The sequence below is a fragment of the Rhinopithecus roxellana genome, chromosome 12 (genome assembly GCF_007565055.1).
Source record: "Rhinopithecus roxellana isolate Shanxi Qingling chromosome 12, ASM756505v1, whole genome shotgun sequence".
NCBI classification, from domain to species: domain Eukaryota; kingdom Metazoa; phylum Chordata; class Mammalia; order Primates; family Cercopithecidae; genus Rhinopithecus; species Rhinopithecus roxellana.
In genome coordinates, this window is record NC_044560.1 from 116858257 (window position 1) to 116884910 (window position 26654).

The following is a 26654-nucleotide window of genomic DNA, read 5'->3' on the forward strand; positions in this document are numbered from 1 at the left end:
GCAGGCCCCGCCCAATTCCACCCCGGCCTGGCCTCTCAGCTGGGCGCGCAGTTTCCTGGAGACCCGGAAGCAGACCTGGAGTGACAGTCATGCTGCGGCGTGTGAGTTTCCTTTTGTTTAGATTAAATCTGGGATGCTGAGTCCCCTGCGCTTCCGTACCCGGCATCTCAGGGGTCTCACAGACCTTGAAATCTCGGCACCGCTCCCTCCACCCCGAGTAAACTCAGACGTTCTAATGAGAGTCCGGCGGTCGCTTCCCTGAGTGTTAAAATTGCTCGGAGGCTAGTCCTGTCCCCGGTCTTTCACCATAGGGCCATGTAGACAGCTCCTATCGCAGAGTTTTTCCGCTTCAGATCCTTCAGTGACCCCTAGACACGCCCCGCGCGGCGTCAAGTTCTCACCCGCGAGATGGATCCAAGTCTTTTCGATCCCCCAAGCCTGGCTCTCTTTTCACAGGCCTGCCCCCTTTTCTGTGCCTTAAATGAGAAGAAATCTATCTGATGTTTACTGCTGATTGTGATGTTTCAGTCTCCCTTGGGCTTTTGCTAACACTTAAATATTTAGTGTACAAAATTATGTTTAGGTTAGTGCAAAAGTAATGGCAAAGCCGCGATCACTTTTGCACCAACCTAATATTTATGGGCCAGGGCTGGAATTCCATCTTCTCCAGAGGCTCAGGCTGGAGAATTCCTTGAGCACAAGAGTTTGAGACCACTCTGGACAACATAGTGAGACCCCCTTCTCAATTTTTGAAACATATTTTTCAGTGTGGGTATTTAATAGAGATTGGAATTCAAGTTTCTGTGTTTTTACACGGTCTAACTTTTTGAAATAGTTTAATATACAATAATGTTTATAAACTGAATTGAGCAGTTTATACATTTTTATTGTTGCAAACATGCTGAAATGCACATTAGTAAAAATAACGCTGACAGCCAGGCACAGTGGTGCACACCTGTCATTCTAGTTACTCGGAGAGGGTTATCATTTGAGGCTAGGAGTTCAAGGCTGTAGTGTGCCATGAATAAGCCACTGCACTGCAACCTGGACACCTTAAAAAACAAACAAAAAGACAAATATCTAAAAAAGAGGTCATTGAGAGACAACTCTTTCAGGTGTCATGTATATGTTTACTAGAGTATATGTGTGTGAGTGTATATATGTATATGAATAAGTGTGTATGTGATGTGTGTGCATGAGTGCACAGATGAGTAAGTCTGTTGTTTTTATCAAAGGCACATCATCAGTTTATATACATCTTATATCTTTTAACAGTTGAAATTACATCTTATATATTTTCATGACCTTAAAATTGTTCTACACTGTTATGATAATGAGTCGATGGCTGTAAGGATAGTAACCTATTATGGGGATACATGTGCGACAGTTTCTTGATTTTAATCCCGGAACTTGTTTTAACTGTACTCAATTAGGTCATTGTCTGTCAATTTACTTTTGATGCTGATCTGTTACTTTATTGTTTGATCTTTTTTTTTTCTTTTTTTGAGACGGAGTCTCTCTTCGTCACCCAGGCTGGAGTGCAGTGGCACCATCTCAGGTCACTGCAGCCTCCGCCTTCCAAGTTCAAGCGATCCTCCTGCCTTAGCCTCCCGAGTACCTGGGATTACCGGTGCCACGCCCAGCTAACTTTTATTTTTGGTAGAGACGGGGTTTCACCATGTTGGCTAGGATGGTCTTCAACTCCTGGCTTCAAATGATCCACCTGCCTTGGCCTCCCAAAGTGCTGGGATTACAGGAGTGAGCCACTGTGCCTGGCCTAATTCTTTTTTATTTTTTTTTTTATTTTTTTTTTTATTTTTTTTTTTGAGACAGAGTCTTGCTCTGCCACCCAGGCTGGAGTGCAGTGGCCGGATCTCAGCTCACTGCAAGCTCCGCCTCCCGGGTTTACGCCATTCTCCTGCCTCAGCCTCCCGAGTAGCTGGGACTACAGGCGCCCGCCTCGTCGCCCGGCTAGTTTTTTGTATTTTTAAGTAGAGACGGGGTTTCACCGTATTAGCCAGGATGGTCTCGATCTCCTGACCTCGTGATCCGCCCGTCTCGGCCTCCCAAAGTGCTGGGATTACAGGCTTGAGCCACTGCGCCCGGCCGCCTGGCCTAATTCTTAAGGTTTGATTCTAATGCCCAGACACCTGGATCTGGTGCTTACCCTGTCATTTTTAGCCTTCACACCTGGGGCAAGTTTCTTAGCATGTCTGTGAAAGAGTTGTCTCTTCAGTAGGATGGGAACAGATTGTTCTTTCATGGGCTTTTGTTGTAATAGCAGTTAGTACATGTAAAACATTTAGAATATGCCAGGTGAGGTGGCTCACGCCTGTAATCCCAGCACTTTGGGAGGCCAAGGCAGGTGGATCACAAGGTCAGGAGATCGAGACCATCCTGGCTAACACAGTGAAACCCCGTCTCTACTAAAAATACAAAAAATTAGCCGGGCGAGGTGGCGGGCACCTGTACTCCCAGCTACTCGGGAGGCTGAGGTAGGAGAATGGCGTGAACCCAGGGGGCGGAGCTTTCACTGAGCCGAGATCTCGCCACTGCACTCCAGCCTGGGTGACAGAGCAAGACACCGTCTAAAAAAACAAAAACATTTAAAATAGTTCCTGTCACATGGGAAGTGTTCAAAAGCTTCATCCTGGCTGTGCTTGGTGGCTCATACTTGTAATCCCAGCACTTTGAGAGGCCGAGGTGGGTGGATTGCTTGAGGTCAGGAGTTCGAGACCAGCCTCACCAACATAGTGAAACCCTGTCTCTACTAAAAATACAAAAATTAGTTGGGCATGGTGGTGGGTGCCTGTAGTCCCAGCTACTCTGGAGGCTCAGGCAGGAGAATCACTTGAACCTGGGAGGCAGATGTTGCAGTGAGCCAAGATTGTGCCACTGCACTCCAGCCTGGGCAACAAAGTGAGACTCTGTCTGAAAAATATATATATGTAGTATCTGACACTTCTGTAGAAATAACTGTGGGTTAATTTTTGTATTTCTTGTATTGTCCACAAAATTAGAAATCTATACTAATTTAGGGCTGGGCGCGGTGGCTCAAGCCTGTAATCCCAGCACTTTGGGAGGCCGAGGCGGGCGGATCACAAGGTCAGGAGATCGAGACCATCCTGGTAACACGGTGAAACCCCGTCTCTACTAAAAAATACAAAAAACTAGCCGGGCGAGGTGGCGGGCGCCTGTAGTCCCAGCTACTCGGGAGGCTGAGGCAGGAGAATGGCGTGAACCCGGGAGGCGGAGCTTATCCGGCCACTGCACTCCAGCCTGGGCGAAAGAGCGAGACTCTGTCTCAGAAAAAAAAAAAAAAAAAGAAATCTATACTAATTTAAAGAATATCATAACTTCTAATAGAGAGTATAATAAAACACAATTAGAAACACATAACTAGCTAAAAAATACCTTAATGTGGATTTGTCAAAACATTCACTTCAATCAAGTCAGTCCTTAACAACTGTCTTCTCGTTTTGTGATGATACCCTGTTGGTGAAATGTGTTTTTCATTTTAGGGACACTTGACATTCAGGGATGTGGCCATAGAATTCTCTCAGGAGGAGTGGAAATGCCTGGACCCTGCTCAGAGGACTTTATACAGGGAAGTGATGTTGGAGAACTACAGGAACCTGGTCTTCCTAGGTGAGGATAATGTCCCTCCAGAAGTCAGGATCTGCCCTGGTGTATTTTTGCATTTTGTTATGTGCCTCTTTAGCATCTTAGGAGTCAATGTACTGCTTGACTGAGATTAAAATCCTGATGACTCAGAAATGAAAACCTCCATAATGCTTTATAATGCTGTATTTTTCAGAAACAATAAGCTCTATAATGTTTTCTGGACTTAACTGCTTTCTTCAAACATTCTGCCCCCTTCATGATTCATCATTGAGTGGTACCAGGGCTTAAGTTTGCATCAAACCTTCTGACAGACTTAAGATATCCAGTTGTCTGTCATCCACCCCTGTGCCTATGATTCATTAGTTCTTGCAAGAGAGCTTGATGTCTGCATGTTACAATGTTCCGTCAGCATTCAGAAGGAAGCAGTGGATGAATTTATGTGAAATACTGTTCTTTTTTTTGTATGTTTGTTTGTTTGAGACAGAGTCTCGCTGGGTTGCCAGGCTGGAGTGGAGTGGCAGGATCTTGGCTCACTGCAACCTCCGCCTCCCGGGTTCAAGTGATTCTCCTGCCTCCATCTCCCGAGTAGCTAGGACTACAGGTGCGCGTCACCGCGCCTGGCTAATTTTTGTATTTTTAGTAGAGGCGGAGTTTCACCATATTGGTCAGGCTAGTCTTGAACTCTTGACCTCATGATCTGCCTGTCTTGGCCTCCCAAAGTGCTGGGGTTACAGGCATGAGCCACCATGCCCGGCAAAATACTATTCTTGATCCGTTTATAGTATCATCTCTCCTACCTAGACATGGGGCTTGGATTTTGGAGATGCCACAACACACATTTATTCTTTATTTTTCTTTTTATAAATAGGAATCTGTCTTCCTGACCTGAGTATTATCTCCATGTTGGAGCAAAGGAGAGATCCCCGGAATCTGCAGAGTGAAGTGAAAATAGCAAACAATCCAGATGGCAGGGAATGCATCAAAGGTGTGAACACAGGTAAGAGCTTGGAAGGGCAGAGTGGCAGCCCCATAATTTATTTTTTTTTTACACAGGGGCTTGCTCTGTCACCCATGCTGTCGTACAGTGGCAGTTGTGGCTCAACTCATAGCCTCAAATTCCTGGATTCAAGTGATCCTCCTCCTTCTGCTTCCCAAAGTGGTGGGATTATAAGCATGAGCCACTGCACCCTGCAGAACCACACTTTGAGAATCTGTTTGGGAGCTCTCTGCAAGTAGGAGAATTCTTTGGGAAAATAAAAGTTTAAATCCTGTGAGTTCTGATTGGAGTTTGTTTTGTTTTGTTTTTTTGAGACAAGTTCTTGCTCTGTTGCCTAGGCTGGAGTGTAGTGGTGGTGTGATCATGGCTCACTGTACCCTCAGTCTTTGGACTCATATGATCTTCTTGTCTCTGCCTGCCAAGTCGCTGGGACTATACGCACGTGCCACTGCACCTCGCTAATTTTTAAAAATGTTTTGTGGAGATGAGGTCTCACTATGTTGCCCAGACTTGTCTCGAACTCCTGGCCTCAAGTATTCCTCCTAGCTGGCCTGCCAAAGTGCTGGGATTGTAGGCATGACCCACCATGCCTGGCATAGGAGGGAAATTTTTCTTGGCCCCCTCTTACGGATTTGTTCTTTGTTTTTGGTTTCTTGGATTTTTGGGTTTTCTTTTTTTTGGAGACAGAATCTTACTCTGTCACCCAAGCTGGTATTGTTATTTTAAAATTTTTTAAATTTTTAAATTTATTTTTATGAAATTTTTTTATTGTGAGACAGAGTCTTGCTCTGTCGTCCAGGCTGGAATGCAGTGGCACAATCTTGGCTCACTGCAACCTCTGCCTCTTGGGTTCGAGCCATTCTCGTGCCTTAGCCTCCCAAGTAGCTGGAATTACAGGCATGCACCACCAAGCCTGGCTAAATTTTTTCTGTATTTTTAGTAGAAATAGGGTCTTGAACTCCTGGCCTCAAGTGATCCACCCACCTTGGCCTCTTAAAGTGTGGGATTAAAGCATGAGCCACTGCTCCTGGCCATATTACCATTATTTATTTCAGTAGGTTTTTGGGGAACAAGTGGTGTTTGGTTACATGGATAAGTTCTTTAGTGGTGATTTCTGAGATTTTGGTGCACCCATCACCCGAGCATTGTACACTGTATTCAATGTATAGTCTTTTATCCCTCACCTCCCACCCTTTTCCCTGAGACCTCAAAGTCCATTGTATCATTTCACACCTTTGCATCCTCCTAGTTTAACTCCCACTTTTGAGTGAGAACATACAATGTTGGGTTTTCCATTCCTGAGTTAGTTCACTTAGAATAATGGTCTTCAATTCTGTCCAGGTTGCTGCAAATGCCATTATTTCCTTCCTTTTTATGACTGAGTAGTATTCCATATTATATGTATACCACATTTTCTTTATCCACTTGTTGATGGGCATTTGAGCTGGTTCTCTGTTTTTGCACTTGTGAATTGTGCTGCTATAAACATGCGTGTGCAAGTGTCTCTTATGTATAATGACTTCTTTTCCTCTGGGTAGATACCAGGAGTGGTTTTCCTGGATCGAATGATAGATCTACTTTTAGACCTTAAAGGAATCTCCAGACTGTTTTCCATAGTGGTTGTACTGGTTTCCATTCCCGCCAGCAGTGTAGAGTGGTCCCTGTTCGTCACATCCACGCCAATATGTATTATTTATGTATTACGGCCATTCTTGCAGGAGTAAGATGGTATTGCATTGTAGTTTTAATTTGCATTTCTCTGATAATTGGTGATGTTGAGTCTTTCTTCATCTGTTTCTTGGTCATTTCTGTATCTTCTTTTGACAACTGTCTATTCATGTCCTTAGCCCACTTTTTGATAGGAGTGTTTGTTTTTTTCTTGCTGATTTGTTTGAGTTCCTTGTAGATTCTGGGTATTAGTCCTTTGTCAGATACATAGTGTGTGAAGATTTTCTCCCACTCTATGGGTTGTCTGTTTACTCTGCTGATTATTTCTTTTGCTGTGTCAAAGGCAAAGTCTTTATCATGATGGACAGCACCCTCTCATATGGCTTATGAGAATTCTTTGATGCCATCATTCTGAAGGACACAGGGAGGGCTGTGTCAGAGGGGTCTATTTTCTCTGTGGTCTCTGTTTCTGTCATGATTTTATCTAATGCTAAGTTTATACATCAAACCTGAGGTATGCGTAGACCAGCCTCCTTGACCTATGTATGGTCCACACAATATCCTATACTAGGAAGACCTAATCAGGAGATAAGAAAACATTGGCGGCTCTGTTTTTTGTGTGTGGGGCTCACAAATAGCATGAAGGCATCTCAGCCCCTCTTTGCCTCTTCAGGTCTTGCAGGGATAGGGAAAATCCAGTGTTTTTCTTACTCTCAAATGCTACTCAGCAGAGAACGCTTCACTTCTGGTCAACCCAATGGGTGGAGATTTCTCCCCACCAACAACTAGTTTTTCAGTGGCCATCTAATAGTTTTCTGTGATTCCTTTCTGATATTATCGATCTGGAATTAGAGTCAGATCCCATAGGCAAAGGGTTGAGTTCCCAAAGCTGTCCCCTACCTCAGCCACCAATCACAGGTAGTAGGTTGTCATCTTTCCTTCTTACCAACCAGCTACAGGTTGGGGTTCCCTCAAGCCCCTTGTTGGGTTTGATTACTTTGCTAGAGTGGCTCACAGAACTCAGTAAAACACATTCTTATGCTCATTGGTTCACACTGAAGGGTGTTTTGAAGGATACAGATGAACAGCTGGATGAAGAGATGCACAGGGGGAGGCATGTGGGAAGATTCACTGGGTGCGCCACCCTCCAGGCACCTGCGTGTGTCACCATTTAGAAGATCTCATGACCCCAAAGTTCAGGGGTGGTTTTTATTTTGAGACGGCGTCTTGCCCTATCACCCAGGCTAGAGTGAAGTGGCACAATCTCAGCTCACTGCAATCTCCGCCTCCCGGTTCAAGTGATTCTCTTAGTTCAGGGATTTTTTATGGAGGCTTCATCACATAGGCGTGACTGATATTAACTCAGTCTCTAGCCCCTCTTCCCTTCCTAGAGGATAGTGGATGGGGCTGACACTTTGATGCCTGTAATCATGGCCTGGTCTTTCTGATGGTCAACCCAGTCTAGGGAACCTACAGAGGTTGCCTCATTAGAACAAATCACGTTCCTCTCACCTAGAACATCCCAAGAAGTTAGGAGCTCTGTGTCAGAAACCAATGAAGAGAGCAACATATGCATTTCTTCTTCTTTTACAAGGTTCCTCAGCCGCTCTTCAGCTGTGCTTTGTCCGTACTTTACTGGTGTGTGTAACAGGAGTAGGTGGCTCTTCTGAGATTTTTACTCAGCAGAATGGGAAAGACAGTTGACTGAAAGATCCTTTAGGCCTGGGGGCGGTATCTCATGCCTGTAATCCCAGCACTTTGGGAGGCTGAGGCGGGCGGATCAGAAGGTCAGGAGATCGAAACCATCCTGGCCAATATGGTGAAACCCCATCTCTACTAATAATATAAAACAAAATTAGCTGGGCATGGTGGTATGTGCCTGTGGTCCCAGCTATTAGGGTGGCTGAGGCAGGAGAATCACTTGAACCCGGGAGGTAGAGGTTGCAGTGAGCCAAGATTGTGCCACTGCACTCCAGCCTGGTGACAGAGTGAGACTCCGTCTCAAAAAAAAAAAAAAAAAAAAAAAAAAGATCCTTTATTGAATATCTGAGTCCTTGTGAGAGAACAGCTCACTGGAATGATACCTCTTTAAGACAGTAGTCTTAAAACCACTGCTGATTTTATTTTGGGCTTTTGCATATATTAGAAATGAACTTGGGGCTGGGCACGGTGGCTCATACCTGTAATCCTAGCACTTTGGGAGGCTGAGGTAGGTGGATTGCTTGAGCCCAGGAGTTTGAGACCATCCTGAGTAACACTGTAAGACCTTGTCTCTACAAAACATGTGAAAATTAGCTGGCTGTGGTGGTGCACACCTGCAGTCCCAGCTACTCAGGAGGCTGAGGTGGGAGGATCACCTGAGCCCAGGAGGTCGAGGCAGCAGTGTGCTAGGATTGTGTCACTGCACTTGAGCCTTAGTTACAGAGTAAGACCCTGTCTCAGAAAAAAAAGAAGAAGAAAATTTAAAAATAAATGAACTTGACATTTCTATTTAGTCAGTGGTTCCATATGTTACTCTTTGTCTTCTTTGTTTTATATGTGTGGGGATGTTGTATCAGGGAATAGCCATTGATTTATATATTTTTGAGGACATTTCTCTTTCTTTTTTTTTTTGCCTAGGAGTTTCTCTAACACCTCTACACACTCTAGGAGTTTTGGATTGGGTAGTATAAATATTTCTTTTCCTTTCCTTTATCTGATTTAGATATTAAAGTATATTTTTGTCAATTAAGTTTATTAGAATGTATAAATTGGGAATTTAATTTTTATTTTTTTTTTTTTAATACAGTCTTGCTCCATTGCCCAGGCTGGAGTGCAGTGGCGCAATGTCAGCTCACTGCAACCTCTGCCTCCCGGGTTCAAGCAATTCTCCTTCCTCAGCCTCCCAAGTAGCTGGGATTACAGGTACCTGCCACCACACCCAGCTAACTTTTTGTATTTTTAGTAGAGACGAGGTTTTGCCATGTTGGCCAGGCTGGTCTCAAACTCCTGACCTCAGGTGATTCACCCGCCTCAGCCTCCCAAAGTGCTGGGATTACAGGTGTAAGCTACTGTACCTGGCCTCATTTTTAATTTTTTTAGAGACAGGGTTTCATTCTGCCTCCCAGGCTAGATGGCAGTGGTACAGTTTAGGTCACTGCATCCTTGACTTCCAGGGCAAAAGTGCTCTTCCCAGCTCAGCCTCCCCTGTACCTGGGATTGTTGGTTATGCCAATACATTGGTGTTGAACTGGCTTCAAACAACTGTCCCATCTCAGCCTTCCAAAATGCTGAGATTACAAGTGTGAGCCACCATACCCAACCATGAGTTTTTGATATCTCAAGAATACACTGTTTTAAAGTTGTTACCATCTTAAGCCCAGAAATACCAACACATTGACTCACCGTAAGTTGTTATTTAAGTCTGAGAGGAAGAACTCAAACTGTGTTTGATACCTGTTTGGTCTCACACCTAACAACAATAAATGCAGAAAATTTCTTTGATCAAATATGTAGGATTTTCTCCTGTAATGAGCAAGCAGTCAGTTCTGCAGTGGATTGTGCTGGATGTACTTCAATAAATTCTGACATTATGTAGTTGGAGATAGCATTGATATGGTTTGGCTCTATGTCCCCACCCAAATCTCATCTCCAATTGTAATCCCCACTTGTCATGGAGGGACCTGATAGGAGGTGTTAGATCATGGGGGTGGTTTCCCCCATGCTGTTCTCGTGATAGTGAGTGAGTTCTCATGAGATCTGATGGTTTCAGAGTGTGGCATTTCCTCCCTCACTCTCCCTCTCTCCTGCCACCATATAAGACATGCCTTGCTTCCCCTTTTACTTTTCACCATGATCGTAAGTTTCCTGAGACCTCCCCAGCCACATGGAACTGAGTCAATTAAACGTCTTTTCTTTATAAATTACCCAGTCTTTTTTTTTTTTAGACAGAGTCTCGCTCTGTTACCCAGGCCGGCGTGCAGTAGTGCAATTTCAGTTAACCACAGTCTCCGCCTCCTGGGTTCAAGTGATTCTCCTGCCTCAGCCTCCCGAGTAGCTGGGACTACAGGAGTGCGCCATCATGCCTGGTTAATTTTTGTATTTTTAATAGAGACGGGGTTTCACTATGTTGGCCAGGCTGGTCTCGAACTCCTGACCTCGTGATCTGCCCGCCTCAGCCTCCCAAAGTGCTAGGATTACAGGAATTGCCCAGTCTTGAGTATGTCTTTATAGCAGTGTGAAAACGCACTAATACAAGCATCAAATCCCACATGGTGAGCATTGAATCCACAAGACTGCCCCCACTTTAGACAGCAGTCCCAAATCTAGACCTCCCAGAACTGGCTCCAAGTTGGGTTTCCAATAACTTCCTCTTCAGGTTCAATTAATATGCTAGAACCATTCACAGAGCTCAGAGAAACATTTAAAGTTACAGGTTTATTACAAAAGGTATTTACATATTTTTTGAGAGAGTCTCGGTCTGTTGCTGAGACTGGAGTGCAGTGGCGCGGTCTCAGCTCACTGCAACCTCTGCCTACCGGGTTTAAGCAATTCTTGTGCCTCAGCCTTGCAAGTAATTGGGATTACAGGCATCCACCACCACACCCAGCTAATTTGTGTATTTTTAGTAGAGATGGGGTTTCACCATGTTGGCCAGGCTGGTCTCAAACTCCCAACCTCAAGTAATCCGCCCGCTTCAGCCCTCAAAGTGCTGGGATTACAGGCATGAGCCACTGCACCGGCCAAAAAGCATTTTTTTTTTTTTTAACAAAGGACACAAATTAATACTCAGATGGAAACATATATAGGGTGAGTTCTGGAAGGGTCTCAAACATAGGATTGTCTATCCCCTGGAGTTGGGGTGTGCCACCCTTTTAGCGCTTGGATGAGTTCTTGTTCACCTTCCTGTCAGCTTCCATATGTTCAGCTTTCCAGAAGCTTTCTGAACCCAGTCCTTTTGGTGGTTTTTTTTTTTTTTTTTTTTTTTTTTTTTTTGAGACAGTATCTCGCTCTCTCACCCAGGCTGGAGTGCAGTGGCACAATCTTGGCTCACTGCAACTTCCACCTCCCAAGTTCAAGCGATTCTCCTGCCTTGGCCTTCTGAGTAGCTGGGATTACAGGCACCCACCACCACGCCCAGCTAATGTTTGTATTTTTAGCAGAGACGGGGTTTTGCCATGTTGGTCAGGCTGGTCTTGAACTCCTGACCTAATGATCCACCCACCTCGGCCTCTCAAAGTGCTGGGATTCTAGGTGTGAGCCACTGCGCCCGCCCTCCTTTTGGGTTTCTATGGAAGCTTCATTACATAGCCATTATTGAAGCATGGACAAATATGTCAAAATGTGATTCTACAAAGAGTGTATGATCTAAATCCTATCAGGCCCATCTGTTCAGATTCTTCTTGGTGGCTCTGTGTAAGATTTCCTCCAGGCTATGGGCCGGAACTCTTTCTGAAATAAAGGTCTTATGATCTGTAATTGGAAAAATGGGGAAGATGAGAGTTCTGCCTTGGACAAGGGAAAAGAAGGCTAGAGAAGGTCAGAGAGAGAGAGATTCTATTTCCTGAGACCTGCTTTGGAGGCCTAAGAGAGAGATTCTATTTCCTGAGACCTGCTTTGGAGGCCTAAGGCACACCAACATTGTAACAAAAGACTGTAACAAGGACTGTAACAAGGGCTATGGCAATTATGAGCCAGAAAGCATGGATAAAAGTCTACATATGTATATATATTATAATATCACAAGGAAACATTGCATTTTCCCGGTTTTTTTTTTTTTTTTTTTTGGAGGCAGAGTCTTTCTCTGTCACCTAGGCTGGAGTACAGTGGTGTGATCTCAGGTCACTGCAACCTCCACCTTCTGAGTTCAAGCGATTCTCGTGCTTCAGCCTCCTGAGTAGCTGGGATTACAGGTGTGCACCACCACATTTGGCTTATTTTTGTATTTATAGTAGAGAGAGAGGGTCTCACCATGTTGGCCAGGCTAGTCTTAAACTTCTGTCCTCAAGTGGTCCGCCCACCTTGGCCTCCCAAAGTGCTGGGGTTACATACATGAGCCACCGCGCTCATCCAAAGTATTGCATTTTCTGTTTTCAGTTTTCTCCACATAATTTGTGGATAGTCTTTAAATTTCACCTTTTGTTTCTTGGATCAAATGCTATTTCTAGTCATTATGCTGTCAAGATTGATTATGTTTGAATGATGGTTTACCAAATTAGTGATCAAATATTTCATAGTACTCTATTGAAAATGTAGCCAATTTCTTGTACTTCATGAACTTCTCCACTGTTCTTTATGTCATCTGTGTTTTCTGAAAAATGCCGGAAGTTCTGGAAATTACATTCTTTTTTTTTTTTTGAGACGGAGTCTCGCTCTGTCACCCGGGCTGGAGTGCAGTGGCTGGATCTCAGCTCACTGCAAGCTCCGCCTCCCGGGTTCACGCCATTCTCCTGCCTCAGACTCCGGAGTAGCTGGGACTACAGGCGCCCGCCACCTCACCCGGCTAGTTTTTTGTATTTTTTAGTAGAGACGGGGTTTCACCATGTTAGCCAGGATGGTCTCGAACTCCTGACCTCATGATCCGCCCGCCTTGGCCTCCCAAAGTGCTGGGATTACAGGCTTGAGCCACCGCGCCCAGCCGGAAATTACATTCTTGAGTTAACACATGAAGGCTGTTTTGGTCCTCATCTTTCCGTTGGAATTTCCCACAATGTTCACCTGGTCCCTGGTCATCCACGACCTGCTGCTTTGCTGCTGTTCTCTGGCTCTTATTTGCTGGTTATGTTGCTGACGACCTAGTCCATGGGTCTCCAAACCACTGCCAGGAAATGTTTCTGCACTTTGCTGATACCGACAGTGCCCTTCAGTAGAAACCATTCCCACTGTGGGTTGCTTACTTATTTTCTGCATAGTTATTTGTTTTTCTGTGAGAATTATGAAGCCAAATTTATTAGATAAGTGCACATTAACTTCCATTTGTTCACACTCACAACTATGTATCTGCTAATATGTTAAGTATTGGTATCTCTTCTATTCCTTTTTTATTTCATCAAATTTTATAACATTTTACGTTGTATGAGTGTAACAGAGTTTAAATAGTATTTCTGTTGTTGTTTGAATTTAGATTGAATTAATTACCAGAAACATTTAAACTCACTCCCCCCACCCAACTTCACTCAGTCTCACCTTTCTGTTCTCTTTCTATTAATTTCAGTATTTTACATACCTCATGTAAGAGGAATCATATTGTATTTGTCTTTTTATGACTGGCTTATTTCACTCAGGATAGTATCTTCCAAGTTCGTCCATTTTGTAGCATACAAAGACATTTTTGTATTAGGACCGAAGAATGTTTTTTTTTATGTGTATATCACTTTTGTTTATCTCTTTATCTGTTGTTGGACACCTGGGTTGCTTCTACCTCTGATTTTTTTTTTTTTTTTTTGAGACAGAGTTTTGCTCTTGTTGCCCAGGCTGGAGTGCAGTGCCACCATCTCGGCTCACTGCAGCCTCCGCCTCCCGGGTTTAAGTGATTCTCCTGCCTCAGCCTCCCAAGTAGCTGGGATTACAGGTGCCCACCACCACGCCCAGCTAATTTTTTTGTATTTTTAGTACTGTCGGGGTTTCACCATGTTGGCCAGGCTGGTCTCAAACTCCTGAGGTCAGGTGATCCACCCACCTCAGCCTCCTAAAGTGCTGGGATTACAGGTGTGAGCCCCCTACCCAGCTCTGATATTTTTATTTATTTATTTATTTTAATTTTTTTTTGAGACGGAGTCTCCCTCTGTCACCCAGGCTGGAGTGCTGTGGCCGAATCTCAGCTCACTGCAAGCTCCGCCTCCCGGGTTCCCGCCATTCTCCTGCCTCAGCCTCCCGAGTAGCTGGGACTACAGGCACCGCCACGTTGCCCGGCTAGTTTTTTGTAGTTTTAGTAGAGACGGGGTTTCACCGTGTTAGCCAGGATGGTCTCGATCTCCTGACCTCGTGATCCGCCCGTCTCGGCCTCCCAAAGTGCTGGGGTTACAGGCTTGAGCCACCGTGCCCGGCCTCTGATATTTTTAATAATGTTGCAGTGAACATGGGTTTCTAAATATCTCTTTAAGATGCTATCTTTAGTTCTTTTGTATATATACCCAGATGAGGAATTGTTACCTATACTGGTAATTTGATTTTGGATTATTTGAGAAAATGTCATACTTGTTTACTTTATTATTATTATTATTTTATTTTCGAGACAGGGTCTCACTGTGTCACCCAGGATGGAGTGCGGTATACAATCTCAGTTCACTGCAACCTCCGTCTCCCAGGTCCAAGTGATTCTTGTTCCTCATCCTCCTGAGTAGCTGGGATTACAGGCGTGTGCCTCCATCCCCATCTAATTTTTGTACTTCTTTAATAGAGACAGGGTTTTACCATGTTGGCCAGGCTGGTCTCCAACTCCTGGCCTCAGGTGATCCATCCACCTCAGCCTCCCAAAGTGCTGAGATTACAGGCGTGAGCGACCGCACCTGGCCCATACTTCTTTGCACCATTTCCAACAACAGGATATAAGTCTCCCATTTCTGCACATTTTTGCCACTTGTGATTTACTGGGTTTTTTTTTGGTTTGTTTTTTGGGTTTTTTTAAACAATAAACATTTGGGTTTTCTTTGCATTTTTCTAATGATTAGTGATATTTTGCATGTTTTCATGTGGTTGTTGTTTGTATATCACCTCTGGAGAAATGTGTATTCCACTCTTTTCCTTATTTCTTAATTTTTCATTTACTTTTATTCAATAATATTAAATGAAATATCTTTTTTATTCGTATGACTTACATATTATCTTAGATATTAATGTCTTAGAGATTTGATTTGCAAATATTTTGTTACATTAGTAAGTTTCCTTTTCACTCTGGCAATTGTTTTCCTTCATTCATAATCATTATCTATCTTGTTGTAGTGCATTTTATGTATTTTTACCTTCTTTCTTGTTCTATTGAGGTTATAGCCAGGAAAAAACATTGTTGAATCCACTGTCATAAAGCTTTTTATCTATTATTTTTTCCAGGAGTTTTATAGTTTTTGATCTTAATTTTAGGTCATAAATCAATTCTTAAGTTAATTTGTGCATAGGGTGTAAAGTAAGGGTTCAGCTTCATTCCTTTGCATGTAGATATCCAATTTCCGGAGCACTATCTGTTGGAGTGACTGTCCTTTTCTCCTCACGTGGTTTTGGCATTCTTATGGAACACGATTTAACTACATTTTTGAGGGTTTGTTTCTGGCCTCTCTGTTCTCCCTTTGTTTATACATATCTGTCTTCATGTCACTACAGTTCTGTTTTGATGAAGGTAGCTTGGTAATAAGTTTGAAGAACTACAGTTCTGTTTTGATGAAGGTAGCCTGGTAATAAGGCTGAAGTTCAATGACACGATCGTGGTTCACTCTAGCCTCGAACTCCTGAGCTCAAGCAATTCTCCTGCTTCAGCCTCTCCATTAGTGGCGATCACAGGCATGCGCCACTATGCCCAGGTAATTTTTAAAATTTTTAGTAGAGATGGGGTCTTGCTGTGTTGCTTAAGCTGGTCTTGAACTGGGCTTCTGCTTGGCCTCTCACAGTGCTGAGGTTCCAAGTGCGAGTCAGTGTGCCCGGCCCATTGGTTTGTTTTTTAATGTAAACAGACGGTGTCATAATAGCCTTTCCAGTACCGTTGTTGTTACATTCCAAGTTGTAGTGTGTTGTGTTTCTGTTTTTCTTTGTATCAAGATATTTTCTAATTTTTCTTGTGATTTCTTTTTTCAACCCTTGGGTTTTTTAAGTGTGTTGTTAAAATTGCACATATTTGGCCGGGCGCGGTGGCTCAAGCCTGTAATCCCAGCACTTTGGGAGGCCGAGATGGGCGGATCACGAGGTCAGGAGATCGAGACCATCCTGGCTAACACGGTGAAACCCCGTCTCTACTAAAACTACAAAAAACTAGCCGGGCAACATGGCGGTGCCTGTAGTCCCAGCTACTCGGGAGGCTGAGGCAGGAGAATGGCATGAACCCGGGAGGCGGAGCTTGCAGTGAGCTGAGATCCGGCCACTGCACTCCAGCCTGGGCGACAGAGCGAGACTCCGTCTCAAAAAAAAAAAAAAAAAATTGCACATATTTGTGGACTTAATACATTTTTCCTCTGCTGTTAATTTCTAGTTATGTTTCATGGTGATGGGAATCAATCGTTTATATGATTTCAGATTTTTTTTTTCTTTTAAGACCAAGTCACACTCTGTTGCCCAGGCCATGCATTAGCATGATCACAGCTCACTGCAGCCTTGACTTCCTGAGCTCAAGCAATCCACCCACCTCGGCCTCTCAAAGTGCTGTGATTATAGGCATGAGCCACTGTGCTCAGCCTTAAATCTTCAAAAATTCATTTTATATCCTACTGTGAGGTCTATTCTGGAAGTTGTTCCATGGAAATTGGAGAAAAGTTTGTATTCTGCTGTTTTGGGTGGTGTGTTCTGTATATATCTCGTATGTCTCATGGGTCTGTAGTGGTGTTTGAGTCTTCCATTTCCTCCTTTTTTTTTTCCGTTTTAGATATATTCTTGCTCTTCTGCCCAGGCTGGAGTGCAGTGGTACTGTCATACTTCATAGTAGCCTGCACTCCTGGCTTCAAGTGATCCTCCTGCCTCAGCCTCCCAAGTAGCTGGGACTACCGGCATGCACCACCATGCCTGGCTAATTTTTAAAATTTTTTTGTGGAGACAGGGTCTTGCTTTGTTGCCCAGGCTGGACTTGAACCCCTAGGATCAAGTGATCTTCCCACCTCAGCCTTCCAAAGTGTTGGAATTACAAGCAGGAGCCACTGCTCCCAACCAGAATCCTCAGTTTCTTTATTGTTCTTCTGTCTGGTTCTATCCGTTTTCAAAACTAGAATATTGAATTCAACTATAATATTGTGGAACAATATTTCTCTTTGGAGTTTTATCAAGTTTCCATTCTATACTTAGTTTTTATTTATTTACTTACTACTTTTAATAGAGATGGGGTCTCAGTATGTTGCTCAGGCTTATCTCAAACTCTTAGGCTCTAGCAATCCTCCTGCCTCAGTCTCCCAAAGGGCTGGGATTACAGACATGAGCCACTGCACCCAGCCTCATTCTGTACTTAGGAGCTCTGACACTTGGTGTTTATATATTTATAATTGTTATATCTTCTTGGTGAATCGAGTCTTTCATCATTTTATAATAATCTTTGTCTCTTATGATTTTTGAGTAAAAGTCTGTTCTCTCATATTAACACTGCCACCTGTACTTTCTGCTGGTTACTGTTTGCGTGGAATATATTTTTCCATCCTTTCCATTTCAGCTTGTGTGTGTCCTTAGAATTAAAGGGAGTTTCTTGCAGATAGGATTTAGTAAATCTTATTTTCTTCTGATTCCAAAGTTAAATCAGGCCAACATTACATGAAAAGAAGGAGAGTATCAAACATAGAAACTATTAAAAACAAAAGAGGCTGAGGCAGGAGAATGGCGTGAACCCGGGAGGTGGAGCTTGCAGTGAGCCGAGATCACGCCACTGCACTCCAGCCTGGGCGACAGAGCGAGACTCCGTCTCAAAAAAAAAAAAACAAAAAACAAAAAAACAGAATACATATTAGATTATTATCTGTAGATTATTTAATATCTTGTAGATTTTTTTTCCCTACAATTTCTTTCTTACTGCCTTCTGTAGTGTTTTGCTTGTTTCATTGTAGTGAGATACTTGAATCCTATCTCTTGTGTGTGTCTGATATATTTTATTTTTGTGGTTAGCATTACAGGTACTTCAAATACTGTGAAATTAAAACATTCTATTTTTAAATATTAACAGTGTAACTTTTATTAGGTACAGAAAGGTCTACTTCACAACTCTGCTCTCACTCTCTGTTATTAATGGCAGAAATTATTTTGATATATGTTATGGTCCCATTAACATACATGTATAGCGCTTTTAAACTGATTTTGTCTTTTAATTGCTAGGAAAGAATTATGGGAGGCTGAGGCAGGTGGATCACCTGAGGTCATGCCTGGCTGACACGGCAAAACCGTGTCTCTACTAAAAATACAAAAATTAGCCAAGTGTGGTAATGCATGCCTATAATCTCAGCTACTACTTGGGACACTGAGGTGGGAGAATTGCTTGAACTCGGGAGGTGGAGGTTGCAGTGAGCCGAGATCGTGCCACTGCACTCCAGCCTGAGTGACAGAGCAAGACTCTGTCTCAAAAAACAAACAAACAAAAACCATTAAAAGTCAAGTTACAAAAGGGTAATAATAAATATCTCTATATTTGATTATTTACTGACCTTTAATGGTGAACTTTCTATTTTCATTGAGGTTAAAGATACTGTTTAGAGACCTTTTATTTTACATTGATGCAGTCCCTGTAGCATTTCTTGTTGGGCAAGTCTAGAATACCAGTGCACTCCCTCAGCTCTTCATTTTCTAAGAACATCTACATTTCTTATTTTTGCAGGTGAATGTTACTAAATATAGTATTCTTGGTATTTTTGCCATTTCTTTCTTTAAATGTTTTCAACATATCCTCTCACTGCCTTCTAGCCTACAAAGTTTCTGTTGAAGAATATACATAATGTTATACAGTTTCCCTTTATATGACAAGTCTTTTTTTGTCGCTACTATCAAGATTGTTTCTTTGTCTTTGAGTTTTGATAATTTCTTTATAGTATGTCTCTGTGTGAATGTCCTTGGGTTAGTTTTAGTTAGCATGGTCAAGCTTCTTGAATTTGTATATTCATTTCTTTCCTTAGATTGGGGATGTTTGAGCATTATTTCTGCAATGGTGATTTCGAATCCTCTGTCTTCCTGTGAATCTCCAATAGTTTGTATATTGTTTCACCTGATAGTATCTCAAAAATGTACTAGGGTTGGTTTTCTTCATCATTTTTTCCTATTGCTCTTTGGAGCTGATTCTTTTGAATAATGTATCTTACAGTTTGCTCATTGTTTTCTGTTCCTTTTGCAGTCTGCTGTTGAATCCCTTAGTGAATTATTACTTCAGTTATCATATTTCAGCTCCAGAATTTCTGTTCTTTTGGTTTTAGTAGTTTCTCCTGTGATTGATATTCTTTTTCTTTTCATGTAATGTTTGCCAGATTTTGTTTAGTTATCTATGTTATCTTTTTTAGCTCATTAAGCATCTTAAGGCAGTTGCTTTAAATACCTGTCAAGTAATTCAGAGGGCTGCCTTTTTTAGGCTTGTTTTGTGGAGATTGATTGATTGATCATAATTTTAGCCATATTTCCCTGTACTTTTGTAGGCCTCATAATTTTTGGTTTAGGTTTGGTAAAGCCACCACTTCTTGCAGGTATTTTATATAAGAGTTGTGCAGGAGGATACCTTTACTAATTAGCCTGCTATAAAGGGTGTAGGAACAGTTACTCCTTTTCTGGTGATGTGTTTTTTTCTGGCTTGTGGAAGTACTATTACTAATGACTATACAGCTGATCTCAAATTTCTGATTTTCTGTAAGAGGCTCATCCCTGCTTTTTCTCAGAAGCTTTCAATTTCTGTTGTATTTCTCTGCTCATAATCTCTCTCAAACTCACCCACAATCCACCTGACTCCTGCAGGTTCCCCACTGCTCTAATGCATCCTTCCATCCCTTTTGTTTTCTGTACTGCCAGCATGATACACACAGTATGCTCATATTCCTTCCAATGTCTGAGTCAGGTGAGGCAGAATCTGGGCTCTCTGTCAGACACTGAACATGCCATTGTCATGGGTTGAAGTTCCACTTTTTTCTTTCCTTTTTAGAGAGCAGCTCAAAATTGGGAAGCAATACAGAAAACAAATCTCTTAAAAATCAACTTGGATTAACCTTTCAGTTACATCTGAGTGAACTGCAGGTATTTCAAGCTGAAAGGAATATTTCTGGATGTAAACCTGTCGAAAAACCTATCAACAACAATTCCTTAGTTTCACCACTTCAAAAAATTTATTCTACTGTCAAATCCCACATTTTAAATACATATAGAAATGATTTTGATGATTCTCCATTTCTCCCACAAGAACAAAAAGCACAAATTAGGGGAAAATCTTGTGAATGTAATGAGCACGGCAAAGTCTTTAGTGTGTCTTCAAGCCTTGCTAACCATCAAGTAATCCACACTGCAGATAACCCTTACAAATGTAATGAATGTGACAAGGTCTTTAGTAACAGTTCAAACCTTGTACAACATCAAAGAATTCATACTGGTGAGAAGCCTTACAAGTGTCATGAATGTGGCAAGCTCTTCAATCGAATTTCACTCCTTGCACGACATCAGAGAATCCATACTGGGGAGAAACCTTACAAATGTAATGAGTGTGGCAAAGTCTTCACTCAAAATTCTCACCTTGCAAATCATCACAGAATCCATACTGGAGAGAAACCTTACAAATGTAATGAGTGTGGCAAGGTCTTCAATAGAAATGCACACCTTGCACGACATCAGAAAATTCACAGTGGAGAGAAACCTTACAAATGTAAGGAATGTGGCAAAGCATTTTCAGGGGGTTCAGGCCTTACTGCTCATCTTGTAATTCACACTGGAGAGAAACTTCACAAATGTAATAAATGTGGCAAGGTCTTCAATCGAAATGCACACCTTACCAGACATCAAAGAATCCATACTGGAGAGAAACCTTATGAGTGTAAAGAATGTGGCAAAGTCTTCAGGCACAAGTTTTGTCTAACCAATCATCATAGAACGCACACAGGAGAGCAACCTTACAAATGTAATGAATGTGGCAAAGTCTTCAGTTACAATTCACACCTTGCACAACATCAGAGAATACATACTGGAGAGAAACCTTACAAATGCAGTGACTGTGGCAAGGTATTTAGTCGACTTTCATGCCTTACACGACATCAAAGAGTTCATACTGGAGAGAAACCTTACAAATGTAATGAATGTGGCAAAGCATTTAGAGACTGTTCAGGCCTTACTGCCCATCTACTAATTCATACTGGAGAGAAACCTTACAAATGTAAAGAATGTGCCAAGGTCTTCAGGCATAGATTATCCCTAAGCAATCATCAGCGATTTCATACTGGAGAGAAACCTTACAGATGTCATGAATGTGGCAAGGACTTCACTCGAAATTCAAACCTTGCAAATCATCACAGAATGCATACTGGAGAGAAACCTTACAAATGTAGTGAATGTGGCAAAGTCTTTGGTCACAATTCACACCTTGCACGACACAGGCAAATTCATACCAGAGAGAAGCCTTACAAATGCAATGAATGTGGCAAGGTCTTCAGCCACAAGTTATACCTAACAAAACATGAGAGAATTCATACTAGAGAGAAACCCTACAGATGTCATGAATGTGGTGAGGACTTCACTCGAAATTCAAACCTTGCAGATCATCACAGAATCCATACTGGAGAGAAGCCGTACAGATGAAATGTGTGTGGTAAGATCTTTAGTAATAATTGACACTTTGCACAGCATGAGAGAATTCATTCATGAGAGAGTTCTTACAAACTGAGTATGGCAACTCTTCATCCTGAGATCTAGCATTAATCAGTATCAGAGATTCCATACTAAAGAGAAATCATAGCAATGTATGTATGACACAGGTCACTTGAGGCCTGCCAAATGACTAGATATCAAAATATACATCTTGGATGAAACCACACAGATGGATTGTGTGTGCTGAGGCTATTATTCAAGGATCATTACTATGGAACATAAGATTTACACAAGCGGTAACTCAGGCTCTAGTTCTCCAATATTTATGATATTGCATGCTGCAGAAAAATCACAGCTCCAAATATGTTGAATCTCATGATGTGATGTATGTCAAAGGTCCAGGGGCACGTGGAAATGGTCAGTTATATTCAGGCAATTAAAAAACATAATCATATGGGGTTTTTTGGAAAGGCTACTTTACATTTTATGACTTTCATCCTCAACTTTGAAATCACTTCATGTGACTTCTTGACAGACCTTTCACTGTGGTCTCTTGAAAAGAATCAGTAGGATGCCGGGCGCGGTGACTCATGCCTGTAATCCCAGTACTTTGGGAGGCTGAGGCGGGCGGATCATGAGGTTAGGAGATCAAGACCATCCTGGCTAACACAGTGAAATCCCGTCCCTACTAAAAATACAGAAAATTAGCCGGGCATGGTGGCAGACACCTGTAGTCCCAGCTACTCGGGAGGCTGAGGCAGGAGAATGGTATGAACCTGGGAGGTGGAGCTTGTAATGAGCTGAGATTGCACCACTGCACTCCAGCCTGGGCCATAGAGTGAGACTCAGTCTCAACCAAAAAAAAAAAAAAAAAAAAAGAATCAGTAGGATGACAGAGATGACTTCATTAGCTGAAAATCGTTTCTATCAGTTTCCCAAGGAAGAAGGACACTGTGTTTTCAGATTATTGTCTGATTTAGAGAGCATGGAGGTGGGGAGGAATCATATAAAACTATAATGGCAGTCATCATACTATTGCTGAGCACGTTTTTCCTGACAGAAGGGCACAGTGCTTCTGTGCTCTACCAACTAGCCATGAAATAGAGCATATCTGTAGAAATAATGCAAGGGAGATGATGGCCACATGAATTGCATAGCAATCACTGTTTAGGCAAGAATGATTAAAAAGTCATTTTTGGCCGGGCGCGGTGGCTCAAGCCTGTAATCCCAGCACTTTGGGAGGCTGAGATGGGCGGATCATGAGGTCAGGAGATCGAGACCATCCTGGCTAACACGGTGAAACCCTGTCTCTACTAAAAAATACAAAAAACTAGCCGGGCGAGGTGGTGGCGCCTGTAGTCCCAGCTACTCGGGAGGCTGAGGCAGGAGAATGGCGGGAACCCGGGAGGCGGAGGTTGCAGTGAGCTGAGATCCGGCCACTGCACTCCAGCCTGGGTGACAGAGCAAGACTCCGTCTCAAAAAAAAAAAAAAAAAAAAAAAAAAAGTCATTTTTGGCTGGGTGCGGTGGCTCACACCTATAATCCCAGCACTTTGGGAGGCCAAGGTGGGTGGATCACTTGAGGTCAGGAGTTTGAGACCAGCCTGGCCAACATCGCCAAACCCCATCTCTACTAAAACTACAAAAGTTAGCTGAGCGTGGTGGTAGATTATTGTAATCCCAGCTACTCTGGAGGCTGAGGCAGGAGAATCGCTTGAACCCGGGAGGCAGAGGTTGCAGTGAGCCAAGATTGCACTATTGCACTGCAGCCTGGGTGACAAGAGCAAAACTCTGTCTCAAAAAAAAAAAAAAGTGGTCATTTTTGAAATGGAAGAGAGAAGAGTTAGATTAGAGAATTTAAACTACTAGAATGCCATGTTCTTGAGTAGCATTTACATTTAACTGTTGGCATAATTTCCAACTGTTTGATTTAGAATGTACATAGTTCTCATGTTTTAGTTAATAAAATTAAAATCTTCCTAAGTATGAATCACATCATTTTTACCAACTATTTTATTCCCCCCTTAGGAGAATATACTGCACAATAGTGCACCATTAATAGTAAATACTCTGCAATTTGGTTTTTTTTGTCTTCACACTGAGCTATGTAGCAGTGATATGTGTCTACTCTAGTATAAAATAGGCATTTTTAAAAATGCACCATTAGAATTTTAAGGTTGACGCATCCAGAACAGTTTTGTGTGTGTGCGAAATGAAACAACATACGCATACACTTGTGAGTGCATATCCTTGGGTAAGTATAATTTAGACTAATCATACTTAATACTTGAGATATTCTCTCTGTGCTTTGGCAAAGAATGCTTATATGGGTACGTATAATCCATAACAGTGCCACTTCAGCCTCATACACCCTCAAAAGTCCATCAAACATTTCACTGTTCATTATATTTCTGTGTGCCTAAGTGTGCCAAAGAAGACTCATGGCATGCACTTTAATTTTTATAACACAAAAATACAAATATATGACAAATACTATTAAATGAAAGAAAGTATTAAATAAGAGTGAAATTACTGTACCACAATGTCTTTTTTTTCCTAGTAGTCCTCAGTGACATAAGTGGAAAAATATTAACATTCATAAATTTTCTTTTTTTTTTTTTTGAGACTGAGTCTCACTCTGTCACCCAGGCTGGAGTGCAGTGGCGCGATCTTGGCTCACTGCAACCTCCGCCTCCCAGGTTCAAGCGATTCTTGTGCCTCAGCCTCCCAAGTAACTGTGACTACAGGCGCGTACCACCACGCCCAGCTAATTTTTGTATTTTTAGTAGAGACAGCGTTTCACCATATTGGCCAGGCTGGTCTAAGACTCCTGACCTCGTGATCCACCCGCCTCGGACTCCCAAAGTGCTGGGATTACAGGCGTGAGCCACCGCACCCGGCCCATAAATTTTCTCTTAAGAATCGTCACACAGAATGGGATTTTTTTTTTTGCTTTTGTAGATTAACTAGAAACTTCATATACTCCCACTTAAAATATTTTTGGCAGTTTGAACTTTTTTTTTTTGAGACAGAGTGTCATTCTCTCACCAGGCTGGAGTGCAGTGGTGTGATCTTGGCTCACTGCAACCTCCACCTCCTGGGTTCAAATGGCTGCCTCAGCCTCTCGAGTAGCTGGACTACAAGGGCACACCACCACACCCAGGTAATTCTTGTATTTTTTTTTGAGAAGGAGTCTCGCTCTGTCGCCCAGTCTGGAGTGCAGTGACGTGATCTCTGCTCACTGCAAGCTCTGCCCCCGGGTTCATGCCATTCTCCTCAGCCTCCTGAGTAGCTGGAACTACAGGTGCCTGCCACCTCACCTGGCTAATTTTTTGTATTTTTAGTAGAGACGCGGTTTCACTGTGTTAGCCAGGATGATCTCGATCTCCTGACCTCGTGATCCACTTGCCTCGGCCTCCTGAAGTGCTGGGATTACAGGCGTGAGCCATTGCGCCCAGCTAATTTTTGTATTTTTAATACAGACGGGGTTTCACCATGTTGGCCAGGGTGGTCTTGATCTCTTCACCTTGTGATCCGCCCACCTCAGCCTCCCAAGGTACTGGGATTATAGGTGTGAGCCACCACGCCTGGTCGATAATTTGAACTTTTGACTGCTCTACTGGAATTTGTTTGAAGTCCACCTAAAGTTTGGTTTAGATATTGAGAATGGTGATGCCATACACTGACATGGTCTGCAAATGTTTACTACATAATGAGGCTTTCTGGGGAAAGCAGGATGGACTTCCCCAGCTGGTCCAAATTGGAGAACAGGGATAGGTGAGTAGCCTGGGATATTGTATTAGTCTGTTCTCATGCTGCTAATACAGACATACCCAAGACTGTGTAATTTATAAAGAAAAAGAGGTTTATTGGACTCGCAGTTCCACAGGGTTAGAGATACCTCACAATCATGGCGGAAGGTGAATGAGGAGCATACGCGTGTTTTACATGGTGGCGGGCAAGAGAGAGCCTATGCAGGGAAACTGCCCTTTATAAAACCATAAGATCTCATGACATTTATTCACTATCATGAGAACAGCATGGGAAAATCCCATCCCCATGATTCACGTACCTCTCACTGGGTCCCTCCCACAACATGTGGGGATTATGGGAGCTACAATTCAAGATGGGATTTGGTGGGGACACAGCCAAACTGTAACATTTTGCCCCTGGTCCCTCCCAAATCTCACGTCCTCACATTTCAAAACCAATCATGCCTTTCCAACAGTCCCCCAAAGTCTTATTTCAGCATTAACTGAAAAGTCCATAGTCCAAATTTTCATCTGAGACAAGCAAGTCTCTTCTGCTTATGAGCCTGTAAAATCAAAAGCAAGTTAGTTATTTCCTAGGTACAATGGAGGTACAGGCATTGGATAAATAACACCCATTCCAAATGGGAGAAATTGGCCAAAACAGGTCACAGGCCCCATGCAAGTCTGAAATCCAGCAGGGCAGTCAAATCTTAAAGCTCTGAAATGATCTCTTTTGACTCCATGTCTCACATCCAGGTCACACTGATGCAAGAGGTGGGTTCCCATGGTCTTGGACACTTCCGCGCCTGTGACTTTGCAGGGTACAGCTCCTCTCCTGGCTGCTTTCACAGGCTGGTGTTGAGTGTCTGCTACTTTTCCAGGTACACGCTGCAAGCTGTCAGTGAATCTACCATTCTGGGGTCTGGAGGAGGGTGGCTCTTTTCTCACAGCTTCACTAGTTAGTGCCTCCGTGAGTATTCTGTGTGGGGGCTCCAGCTCCACATTTTACTTCTGCACTGCTCTAGCAGAGGTTCTCCATGAGGGCTCTGCCCCTGCAGCACACCTCTGCTCCAGTTCCCAATAAAGTTCCTCATCTCCATCTGAGACCACCTTCAGCCTGGACTTTTTGGTCAGAACCATTCAACAACCATTCTCTAGGAAGCTCCAAACTTTCCCACATCTTCCTGTCTTCTTTTGAGCCCT

At 42.8% G+C, this 26654-nt stretch overlaps 1 protein-coding gene across 2 annotated transcripts; it reads left to right on the plus strand.

Moving 5' to 3' along the window:
• Positions 1–26247, plus strand: ZNF880 (zinc finger protein 880). Of its 2 annotated transcripts, XM_030942063.1 has the most exons (5): positions 1–101; positions 3522–3648; positions 4493–4621; positions 20055–21701; positions 26208–26247. In XM_030942063.1, the coding sequence occupies exons 1-4, from the start codon at positions 90–92 to the stop codon at positions 21689–21691; spliced, it is 1905 nt and encodes a 634-aa protein (XP_030797923.1). In that variant the 5' UTR covers positions 1–89; the 3' UTR covers positions 21692–21701; positions 26208–26247. The 2 variants fall into 2 exon arrangements, with proteins under 2 accessions (XP_030797923.1, XP_030797922.1); XM_030942062.1 differs by lacking the exon at positions 26208–26247 and having other exon boundaries at positions 20055–22166.
• Positions 26248–26654: the final 407 nt, after the last annotated feature.